Raw genomic sequence first — 12,447 nt, 5'->3', positions numbered from 1 at the left:
TGCGGGCCTTGGCGCTGGAGTTGGGGCACTCCTCGTTCTGCCTCATCGACTGACTTGGAGCAAGTCCAGCGGCATCTCTCTGAGCCTCGGTTTCCCCCAGGAAAGGGGGGTGGTGAGCACTGGCAGTTCTGCCTGCCCACAGCGCGTTCTAAAGCTGAACACGCACAGGAGAAAATGTGCAAAAGGTCACTATGGAACATACAAAGGCTACACGTCCAGGAAGAGCCTAGGACTGTGATCTGGGTCTTCCGTTTGCTGGCAAGGATGTGTGACCTCAGGAGTGAGTCTCTCAGCATTGACACGAAGAAAACACTACGGTTCCGACTGTCCCCTCTTTCTAGCCTGGGCTTGGTGGAATGTGTGAGTCAGTTCCTCGCTGCTCCTTGGGAGTCCATGTGCAGAAACGCACTTTGCTATCAGGAAGATCACCTGAACGTGCCCGTGCTCGAGCTCCAGGGAGAGCCAAGCACCCAGCTTGAGCGGCCCGGCCCTGGCTGCTCTGGCAAGAACAAGGCTGTCTGACAGACATGGGCAGAGCCCTCCACTGCCCCGGCCACCTCTCTCCCTCTGACGGGCTGTCGGCCACTGGGTGCTCAATGTGGCTGTTATGCTTTTAAATGCCTCGCTCATGGCTTCACACTCCGGTGCCCCAGCACAGCAGTGTGACATGCTGGCTCACAGATCTAAGCGTGTCTGTAAAGAACACTCATTCTCAAATAAGGAAGCTCTTTGAAATGTCTATGCATTAGGAAGAGAAAACGTACAGCAGTAGGAGGAAGCTAGGCAACTTGATTTGAAATGGAGATGATGCCACTTAAAATGTTTCTGTAAAGTTTGAACCCATCTGTAGGAGGAAAACAGAGTGCATCTACACAAGAAAAACACAGCGTTACAATGACACACTCGCGGATGCCTTACTACTGTTCACGGCTTGCCTACATTACAGTGACACTCGCGGACGCCTTACTACTGTTCACGGCTTGCCTACGTTACAGTGACACTCGCAGACGCCTTACTACTGTTCACGGCTTGCCTACATTACAGTGACACACCCGCGGATGCCTTACTACTGTTGACGGCTTGCCTACGTCACAGTGACACACTCGCAGATGCCTTACTACTGTTGACGGCTTGCCTACATCACAGTGACACCCGCGGACGTCTTACTACTGTTCAAGGCTTGCCTATGTTACAGCGACACACCCGCGGACGCCTTACTACTGTTGATGGCTTGCCTATGTCACAGTGACACTCACGGACGCCTTACTACTGTTGATGGATTGCCTACGTCAGTGACACTCGCGAATGCCTTACTACTGTTCACGGCTTGCTTATGTCACAGCGAGACACTCACGGACACCTTACTACTACTCACGGACACCTTACTACTGTTCACGGCTTGCTTATGTCACAGCGAGACACTCACGGACACCTTACTACTGTTCACGGCTTGCTTATGTCACAGCGAGACACTCACGGACACCTTACTACTGTTCACGGCTTGCCTACGTCACAGTGACACCCGCGAACGCCTTACTACTGTTCACGGCTTGCCTACGTCACAGTGACACTTGCGAACGCCTTATTACTGTTCACGGCTTGCCTACGTCACAGTGACACCCGCGAACGCCTTACTACTGTTCACGGCTTGCCTACGTCACAGTGACACACTCGCGGACACCTTACTACTCTTCACAGCTTGCCTATGCAAGATGACAAAGGCATCGCACACACGCCCCACACTGCCCAGATGCGCAGTCACGGCTGAACATCAGGGCTTGGTCTCTCTTTGCTGCCACTGGCCGTGAATTTTCTTTGGCACAAAACAGATCTAAACAATGCTCATTGCCCAAGCTCCATGAAATCTCTCCAGCTCTTCTCTCTTGCTTCCTTCCACCTCGTCCCTATGTCTCTCCCTCCAGTTACTGATTTCAGACAGCTCTCCACTTAACGCCGAAACAAGCTAAGACCCACTTTTAAGGAATCAAACGCAGAAGATTAACAGCTGAAAATGATACCCCCCAAATTTCCCTTCCAAGTACACAGAATTGGACCGTAGACTGATATTTCAATTAGAAACAGCGTAGAATTCAAAACCTTCTGTGTCCACAGTGAATATCTTCAGGCAATTTAAAAAAGTGCCCAGAACCTCACAGGCCCCAAGGAGCAGCCAGTGGGCAGCTCACAGGAGTGGGCACCTCTCCTCTCTCCTGTGCCCACCTCAGGGAAGGACCGAGGCACTGTGACCTCACAGCCTGCACGCCAGGGCGGGAGATCTCCAACAGCACCCACACGGCGTGTGCACGGCCCACGCAGCTCCTATTTTTAGAGAGCCTTGTTCAGCACCCGTCTCAGTGCCATCCTTGCCCCCATTTCCTGAAGGGGCAGACTTGCCACTGCAGCTGCCCCGGGGTTCTCCAGCCATGGGCTCCGTGCTCACCTGGCCGCACCAGGTTAATGGGGGGCCTGTGCCCGCTCTCGCCTTCCCCCGGCCGTACCAGGTTAATGGGGGTGTGTGTTCGCTCTCACCTTTCTCACTGTCCCTCGCGGTTGCTGGCTGAGACCAGGTGGGAGCAAGTTTTCTAGAGAGGAACTGAAAACGCTTGAGTCAACGTCTGTGCCTCAGCCCACACGCTGCCTGGCGCACAGGTTTGGACGCGGCCTCTGGTGGCTGCCTCACCTCGGGCACGTCACAGGGTGGGCTCCCTGAGGAAGCAGCTCCGGGCCTGGGGCTGGACGGGCTCTTGGCGTTGGGGAGCTGCCTCTTCAACAGCCTCCAGAGAACCCGCTCGTGCAGCCTGGCCCGCCCTGCCGACAGCAGGCTCCGTCTCCGGGTGGTGTGCAGTGTGATTTTTATGCCTTGAAACCCCCACGCAGCGGTCCCAAGGCACCAGGCACTGACCCTAATGAATGATTTGCACGGCTGAGTTCACTGCTCCATCCATCACGCAGTAGCCGACGTCTGCAACGTTAACGACACTGCGTGTTTGATCGCGGCACACAGACTCTTTCAATCATCCTCAGCTGCGGGGAAGGCCTCAGACCTGGGCGCCGGGCCAGGTTAGTAAAACTTTCCATGAGGAGAGCTTTTTGTTCTCTCTGGAGCAGCTCAGGCTCAGGAGGAGGGACAGGTGAGGGGCCAGTTCACAGCCCAGACTGCGGCAGACACACTCCGGCCGCTTCGTCTACCTGCTTGTTGTTTTAATGACATCGAGACTTTTAAACCCAAGTGCTTCTGAGGGACTGAAAGGGCCGATTGTGGCAGAGGCCGTGGGGCGGTCCAGGTGACACAGGGAGGCGCCCGCGGCAGACCAGCCTCGCGCAGTGGGACAGCCACTTTCCTCACGAGGCTCAAGGGAGGGTGCCCACTTCAGCGGCACAGAACCGTGGGCAGCACAGTGAGCCCCGAGCGCCTCCGTTTCAGAAGACGGGCCTCACAAATGCTCTCAACGCGGGAGCGTGTGACACAGGGCTGCCCTCGCTAACATGTAATTCATCGAGAGTCCACTCCCAGCGGAGCCTCCTCACGGCCCTTCTCCACGATGCGGAATGCGTGGAAATCACACTGGAAAAGGAGCCACACAGAGCTCTGTGGCATTTTTTCAAATCTACATTTAAAATAACGCAAGATACAGAAAACTACTGTTTAAAAAATGAACCTCTGTCGCTCGGCCGTGCTCGAGAAGTTTGAGGGGAAAGCTCAATCTTCAGGAGAAACAAAGATGACCTCATTATTAGAATTTATTTATGGGTCAAGCACTTCTGAAACAAAACTTGGGAGTAGAAAGGACTGGAAAGCAAAGAAATCCTAAAAAAAAAAAAAAAAAAAAAAAGGTGGATTCATTTTTCTTTCTTTTTTTTTTTTTTTTTGAGATGGAGTCTCGCTCTGTCACCCAGGCTGGAGTGCATGGCGAGATCTCAGCTCACTGCAACCTCCATCTCCCGGGTTAGAGTGATTCTCCTGCCTCAGCCTCCCAAGTAGCTGGGATTATAGGCATGCACTACCATGCCCAGCTAATTTTTTTTTTTTTTTTTTTTGAGAGGAGTCTCGCTCTGTCTCCCAGGCTGGAGTACAGTGGTGTGATCTCAGCTCACTGCAAGCTCTGCCTCCCGGGTTCACGCCATTCTCCTGTCTCAGCCTCCCGAGTAGCTGGGACTACAGGCGCCCACCACCACGCCCGGCTCATTTTTTGTATTTTTAGTAGAGATGGGGTTTCACCGTGTTAGGATGGTTTCGATCTTCTGGCCTCGTGATCCACTGGCCTCAGCCTTCCAAAGTGCTGGGATTACAGGCCTGAGCCACCATGCCCGGCCCCACGCCCAGCTAATTTTTGTATTTTTAGTAAAGATGGGGTTCTACCATGTTGACCAGGCTGGTGTTGAACTCCTGACCTCAGGTGATCCACCTGCCTCGGCCTCCCAAAGTGCTGGGATTACAGGTGTGAGCCACCGCACCCGACCTCATTTTTCATTTTGAGGCTTGAATTCCTTGAGACACACAGGATGTGGGTTGTGCGTGACCTTCAGGTTCCTGCGGCCGAGCGGAGGCTGCCACAGAGGAGGCTCCAGTGTGAACTGCCCTCCTCAGACCCCTCAGGGATGCAAACGGGGACACTGTGGACCCCCTACCCCAGACTCTGCAACTGGACACTATTCTATTATTGCCTTGTAACTCTACATTCCTGGAAAACAAAATCAAAACCCAAACAAAACAGATGAAAAACATGTACGCACAGAAAAAGTTCTTTCTACCTCCTCATGGGCAGGCCGTCGTCAGCATCACCACGTGTGAGGAGCCCCGGGTTGTCTCTGGCTGCCTCTGCACAGCTGTTCATGTGAAGCAGCAAGACCCTGAAGTAACTCGATTCATGGACCCACAGCTCTGATTCTGGTCAGGCGGAGGGAAGACTCTCAAACATGGCTGGGCGCCCAGGGGCCAGGGCTGGGTCCCCGGCCCCACGAGGACATCCCAGGTGCTGGCCTGTCTCCCCCTCTCTCTGCACGCAGCTCTGTGATCCACCACTGCTTGGTTTGCAGAGGGCTGGAGAATAAATCTGCACCCCATGCCAGGCTCTTTGTCCCTGGAGGCAGCGGCCAGGCCGGCAGAATGCAGAAGGGAAGCCGGGGAGGCTGGAAAGTGGACCCGGCAGGGCTTCTGTCACCTGCCATGCCCACGTCCTGCCACAGGCACCTCACAGGGCTCGGGGCTGGCCAGGAGGTCCCTGGCCTTCTGTCCCATTGGCCCATTTACAGATAGTCAGGGGTGTGTCTGAGTCTTCCCCCCGCCACACAGCCTTACTTCTCTCCTGTTTCCTCCAACCCCAGCTTTTCACTCTCTCCCTGTTGTGTAAACTAACAAAGACACAGCGACACTTTCCACCCGCTGAGGACACTTGGCATGCACGGCACCGACTTTTGACCTGGGGTTCGTGTTGTTTCTGTCTCTCATCTCTGCTCCTTCTCCAGGTGCTGGGATTGTCACTTGTGGGGGGCTCTGTGCTCCCCATCCTTCTCCACCCCCCAACTCCAGGTCACGCTTGCCCGCTTTCTAAGCCAGCGACTGAGCCCCAGGGTGGCTGCTGAGGTGCCCGATTCTCTTAGGGGTTGTGAAATTAGACAAAATATATATTAATACTAAACAAGCACTACCCACATTCACCCCAGCCTGCCTTCCCTCTCCCGCTGTCCCCATCAAGATGGCTCCTCACATTTCCGTGGAGCTTGTTGGGGTCTGGGCTCCCTTTCCCGCTGTCCCCATCGAGACGGCCCCCATGTACACCCCCTTCCGTGGAGCTGGAGTCTGGGGAACTCAGGGCTCCACCTCACAATTCAGGTCTTCAGCCTGTGTGAGGCTTTCCCGACACCCCGACACAACCCGGGCCCTGACCTTGTTTATGTCATGGCGTTTGTGAGCCTGGGGTGTGGGTTCCAGGTTCCAGGGACCCAGGGGAAGCCAGAGGTCATCTGCAGGGGAGGGGCCGACCCAGACTCAACCCTGATCCGGGACCCTTCCTGGCCATGTTGGTGGACGCTCCAGCCATCTTTTCACAAGGACAGGCAGCGCCCCATCTACGGCTGCATCCACCCAGGACGCGGGAAACGGCTCGGCCCGTGTCATTCTCAGTGAAGGCTCCATCCACTCGGCTCTGACAGAGCAATAAACATTTGAATCTGCTTTTCTCACCGGGGAGGAACAGGTGTCTAGAGTAGGTGGACCTGCCCCCACGTGCTCAGGAGGAACCTGGAGTCCACGGCCTGGTGCCTGTCTCCCAGGGCGGCGGCAATGTCAGGCCTGTATCAGGGACTACCCCACCGTGACTGAGAGCCTGAGCCCCAGGGACCACCCTGCCCTAACCCAGAGTCGGACCTGCACCAGGGAACACCCCACCGTGACCAAGAGCCAGAGTCTGCACCAGGGACCACCCTGCCCTAACCCAGAGCCAGGCCTGCACCAGGGACCACCCTGCCCTAACCCAGAGCCAGGCCTGCACCAGGGAACACCCTGCTCTAACCCAGAGCGGGGCCTGCACCAGGGACCACCTCGCTCTAACCCAGAGCGGGGCCTGCACCAGGGACCACTTCGCTCTAACCCAGAGCCGGGCCTGCACCAGACACTACCCCACCTGCACCACCTCAGCCCCCAGGACTCTCTCCTCCCCTTCACACACACCACGAGCAGAACTTCCTCTGCCACGCGCCCCGCCTGCCTGCCTGTGAAGGACTGAGAGGGGCTGTCTGCCCACGGGGGGAGATCAGGCCACAGCTGACACTGCTTCCAGCTGCCTGAAGCCTTAACTGCTGTGGTCCTGGCCGAGCATCGAGGGACCTCACAGGTGGAAATGAAATGGACATTACCTGCACACATTTGCCATGTCATAGGGAGGTGTCTGCACAGGTATCTCAACCTCCATCCCAACCCCGACCCCCAAAGTGGCACCGCCTAGCGCCATATACTAACCCCAACCAGCGCCATATGCTAACCCTAACCAGCACTATACGCTAACCCCAACCAGTGCCATACGCTAACCCCAACCAGCGCCATATGCTAATCCCAACCAGCGCCATACGCTAACCCCAACCAGCGCCATATGCTAATCCCAACCAGCGCCATACGCTAACCCTAACCAGCACTATACGCTAACCCCAACCAGCGCCATACGCTAACCCCAACCAGCGCCATACGCTAACCCTAACCAGCACTATACGCTAACCCCAACCAGCGCCATACGCTAACCCCAACCAGCGCCATACGCTAACCCTAACCAGCACTATACGCTAACCCCAACCAGCGCCATACGCTAACCCCAACCAGCGCCATACGCTAACCCCAACCAGCACTATACGCTAACCCCAACCAGTGCCATACGCTAACCCCAACCAGTGCCATACGCTAACCCCAACCAGCGCCATACGCTAACCCTAACCAGCACTATACGCTAACCCCAACCAGTGCCATACGCTAACCCCAACCAGTGCCATACGCTAACCCCAACCAGCGCCATATGCTAATCCCAACCAGCGCCATACGCTAACCCCAACCAGCGCCATATGCTAATCCCAAAAGTTTGTGTGTGGCTGGTCCCAGGTTATGGAAACGGAATGAACACAGGGCTCATAAATTGTGGCCAGAACAGCGTGCAGGGCTGGCGCTCGGGGTCTGTGCTCAAGGTCCCAGGACCGGCCTTGGGCCCGATGAGGCGTACGTGGACGAGATGACTGCGGTCCGTGGGCTGGGGTGGTGGGAGGCTGGAGGCAGACTCCAAGGCCGTCTCTGCTCTGGCAACACAGAAACCCCGGGGTCTTTTGAACAGGACGTGACCCATCAGGTCCGAGTTTGGGGACGATCACCACGGCAACAGAGTGAGGAAAATGGGGAGAGAGGCCTGCTGGGAACTGAGCTCACTCTGCGGGGAGAGGTTGTCCTCAAGTGTCCCGACGGCAGCACTCCGGGAAACAAACTTTCTTAAAAGGGGTGAGAGCGACTGCTTTACAGCTGGCGAATCCTGAGCTGGGAACCCTGAGCCAGGGTCCCACTGGCTGTCAGGAAAGGCCCCAATGGGAACGTGGCATTGGGCATCCTCAGAGGAGCTGCAGGCCAGGCCCAGCCCCATGGCAGATGCACTCTGGCCTCGGCCCTTCCATGTGTCAGGGAGTCGTCCGTGCACCCCCCTCCCCCAGTCCCATCCCCTCCGTGTCTACACATGGTCAGGCAGGCCAGGGCAGGGTCACACCCACACCCATGCAGGTCCGACGTCCCCAGCCTGTGCACTCAGCGACACAACAGCCCACCCTCTGTGGCCCACCAGGCCCCAAGGCAAGGCCTGGCTCACTCAGCTTTGACCTCTAGGACCAAGGCCAGAGGGGCCCGGGCCACCTGGTGAGGCTTTGGCAGTAACGGGCTGGGTCAAGGGATGATCTCGCCTGAGCACCACGCGGGTCGACAGTCCCCTGCCTGCCGTGTTAACGCAGAACACGTCCCAGCCCCCAGCACTCCCGCTGCTCACCCACCCCAAGTCCCACCCCAAACTCTACCCTCGCCATAAAGCCACACGTGGGCCCCAGGGCAGCAGAAACACGACCGGGACCTGCTTCCCACCTGGGCCTGCAGGGCACTGCCCAATCGGGGGAGCCCAGGGCTGGCGGGTCACAGCTGGGACAAGGCATGGCAGGTGGGAAGAGAATTTCTCAGCATCTCCCAGCCGCCTTGGGACCACCTGGTACCGCGTGAGACAAAGAAGGGGTGAGGGACTGGAGGCATGGACGTCAGCGTCCACCTCACGCAGCGTATGCAGAGGAAGGCAGAGTCCATCTGTGCTCAGGAGACAGCAGAGCAGGGACACGGGCCCCATGCAGAGCTCCGGCTGGCCTCGCGGGTGGACAAGGACAGCAGGCAGGTCAGACAGAAAGAACTTCAGGACGACATCTGCACAGGACACGGAACACTGTCCTGGCCCCGCCCCATAGTCATCATGAACCTCCAGAGAGTGGCCAGGGGCAGCCACGGGCCTCCAGTGTGTGGCTCCGAGGGACAGCCCTGGGGAGGCAGCAGCCCCTGAGCTGACAGGACACACTCCCGCAAAAACAGACGATTGGGGCTGCGGGCTCCATGGGACATGCTACCTCAAGTTCACACACACACACACCAGGGCTGCGGGCTCCATGGGACACACTACCGCAAACACACACACCAGGGCTGTGGGCTCAAGAGCTTAATATTTTGGGGGCTAAAATATTTGCATGCTCCTCCTCAAAAAGCTTGTAGCCTTCAGTCAGGAAACAGCAGGAAGGCGTTTGGCAAGGCCTCACTCCCTTCCCAGCAGATGGGAAACTGAGCTCCCGACGCCCGGGAGTCCCTGCCCCCCCTCCCCCGGTCAGGAGGGGCTAATGCTGCCCCCTCCCCAGAAAGCTGAGGCTTGCCTGGACCCCAGGCCACTGGGCAGGGAGTGGGCAGTGGCTCCAGGTGTGTCTGCTGGAACCCGGGCCTGGGAAACGTCATACACTTGGGAGGACTCACTGTGCCTCCGAGGAAACGAAGCCAATTCCCACGCAAACCATTCAAGCAGAAAACATGAGCGGAATCGCCCTCTAATGCATGGTCACCAGGGCTGCGGGCGTGCCCCGATCACAGCGCGACTGCAAGCAAGTCGGGCTGTGCCTTAAAATGTAAACACTCGACAAGAACGCCGCGGCGCCTTTGGTCACCACTCAACACAGAAAGGCCTGAGTGCTCAGGCTCCCCACACCACCCGCCTGGCTACAGACGTGAGGCCACTTCCTTCCCTAACAACCCCAGGTGTGCGGTGTCGGGTGCAACTCCGTGCTGTGCGAGCCCAGGGGCTGGACGGGGAAGACCCTGCGCCTGAGGCCTGAAGGCACAGTCTAGGGCCCCCGGTGTCACGGCCATCCTGCGAGCTCCTGGCAAGGCCGCCACGGCATTTAGATGTGTTTACAGAGCCGCACAGGGTAACGTGCTCGTCACCTCGGCTAAGCTGCTGTCTACAAGCCGTTCACGGGACTCAGGCGGCACCCATGATGCCCCGACTGTGGAGACCGGTCCCTCTCCAAGTCAGGGCTTTCGGCCTGAGCCGTGCGGCTCCATATTCAGCTGCAGAAGCAAACCTGGACACCAATGTGAGCCTTAGACCCCGGGACAGGTCTCACAGGAGGATCTGCAGCCCAGGACCCGCCAAGGGCCCCACGCTGAGACCACCGGAGCAGATCTCATGGCGAGCGCCCCAGCTGGCGCTGACACCGTGGCACCGCATGGGCACTTTATATCAGGAGGACGCACCCCACACCCAGCCCGGTGCCTCGGTGCACTTCCACACGTGCCACACACGCAGCACGCACACGGCCCCTCCGTGAGCTCACGCCACGGCACCGGGCTGGGCGTACATCTGCATGGCCGCGGGCACTCACCGTCATCCAGGTACAACTGGTCCAACTCTTCAGGCTCTCGCTTGACCGTTACAGGAATAGGGGCCAAATTAGGACTACTGTCCTCATGCGCCTCTGGCAGCAGCCGTGGCCGGGCGGTCGGAGACTCGTCCCTGCGGACCGTGGGCGGCGGGTGCTGCGGGCGGCCCGTGGCGGGCGGGCACGCTGGGCTGCAGGGCTGCAGGCAGGTCGGCTCTTGGGCGGCGGGCGGGAGTGGAGGAGAGGGGCTGCTGGGGCAGAGCGAGTGTTCGAGACCAGGGGGGCAGCTACTGCTTGGAGGCGCACTCACCTGCTGCGGCAGCAGGGCCGGGGGTGGCTGCCCGGGCGAGCCGGGGTGCGTGGCCACTGGCCTGGGCACGTCCTGGATGGCGGGGGCCTCTCCGGCCGGCTGCGGGAGTCCGAGGTGACAGTGGCCTGGGCTGGCGACGCCCTTGGTGTAGGACACGGGAGAAAGGTCGTGGAGCTTGGGGCTCGCGCCGGGGGCCGCTGGCATCAGGGTGCTTCTCTGCGGACAGGGCGGGAAGCCGGCCACGAGGCAGGAGCCGGGGTCGGGTGGCATCGCGAGCTGCTGGCTGTAGTATGGTCTTGGGAGAGGACTTAACCCCTGGCTCACCGGTCCACAGGTTGGAGCAGGCTCATAATCATCAGTGGGTTCTGTTTTTATAATTGGAACTGTGAGAAGGAAAAAAAAATTAAATAAACACGAGTTGCGGATGAGTATGATCAGGCAGGCTTGTGGCTGGGACGCCCTCCGCAAAACCAACAGGGCCCTGACTGGGTCCCTCTGTCTCCTGCCTGGTTCTCCCACCCCATTAAAAAAAAAGGTGTGAGTCATCGGCCGAGAGAGTCGCAGCTGGTTCTAATACTGGCAAAGACTGTTTTCCTTGGAACCTCCTGCAGCACTAACGTGCTATAAAAGTCCATTTGCAAACTGCAGTGGGAGCCCCGGACCCAGCGGCCTGTGGATTTGTAGGAATCAAAGCGAAAATTTCAACTTGGATGCACGACTGCATTTCTCCTTCCGACACTCGGTTTGATAAATGTCTGCACATTTGGTAAACTCGAACACACAACAAGACGGCTTTCAGGAATCAGTAAAAATCCAACTGCAAAGGTGAACGACTGCTCCAGGAGAAGCCGTCTGTCACTGTGAAAGAAAAACACTGTCGCGGAGGCTGGACCACCTCCACGGTGCTCCCGATTCCCCTTCTAAAGGGACGGGCTGTGTGGAGGCTGTGACCGGGCAGCCTTGGACGGAACAGGGGGCTCCCGAGTTTCTAGAGCTTTCTCTCACCCAGCCCTCCCTAGAAGTCCGGGGCTTTGGGGAAGAGCCCACAGGTCGGGTGCCGGGTCCCCAAGGCTGCTCCGCCAGGCCTGGGCCAGAGCCGACACCGGCTCCCAGCCCGCGCCCACCCCAGCCTTTGTGCCCACTTCTGCGGGGGTGTCAAGAAGCAAACAGGCAGGGCGTACAGTCAGCAGGAGCGGTGAGGCGGATCCCAGCCGGCATTCTTGCGGTTGCTGTTTTCTTGCTGGTCTCAGGCCTGTCGTGCTACTTAGAGGAGACATCAGACAGCTCAGTGGCTCTAAAGCTCTCGCAATGGTGCACGTAAATTCCTAACAGATGCGCGGTGCCACTCTGAGCGAATGCTACGCAGACGGCAAGCTGTGAGCAGGTCTCCTCAGCCTGTTTTCTCCTCCCCGTGGGCTGCACACTGGTGGGTTTTTGGCAGCAGGGTCAGCCACAGGGAGGGAAACTCCCCTCCCGTCACCACCTGGGGACCTATGCGTGGCCCCCAAAGCCGGCACACAGGCTCCCGGTGCAAACACTCGCCGCCACAGAGAGCCTGGCAGCCTCCTGCAGTAAACAAAAGCATTTCCACAACTCCAGAGAAAATATTTAGCCCCGGGCTTGAGCCCGTGAGTCCATGCAGCTGTTCCCCGCCACGGCTGGGTGCCAAGGGGTCCACCAGCAGCTGCGAACGATGGAGACGGCGTTTTCCTGCAGCTCGA

General features: G+C 58.2%; 1 protein-coding gene across 8 annotated transcripts in view; it reads right to left on the bottom strand.

The window, feature by feature from the left end:
• Nucleotides 1-12,447, bottom strand: part of NFATC1 (nuclear factor of activated T cells 1) — a 135,413-nt gene that overhangs the window by 35,289 nt on the left and 87,677 nt on the right. For 4 of the 8 annotated variants that reach the window (XM_024235815.3, XM_024235816.3, XM_063716971.1 and 1 more), the window contains one exon: nt 10,420-11,109. The exons of 2 other annotated variants lie outside the window; for them this stretch is intronic. In XM_024235815.3, coding sequence (XP_024091583.1) covers nt 10,420-11,109 — 690 coding nt within the window. The remainder of the gene's footprint in view (nt 1-10,419; nt 11,110-12,447) is intronic. 2 more of the 8 variants (XM_024235818.3, XM_024235819.3) reach the window with 1 other exon arrangement.

Source organism: Pongo abelii, chromosome 17 (assembly GCF_028885655.2).
Source record: "Pongo abelii isolate AG06213 chromosome 17, NHGRI_mPonAbe1-v2.0_pri, whole genome shotgun sequence".
Taxonomy (NCBI): Eukaryota; Metazoa; Chordata; class Mammalia; order Primates; family Hominidae; genus Pongo; species Pongo abelii.
This window is presented reverse-complemented; position numbering and strand designations above follow the sequence as displayed.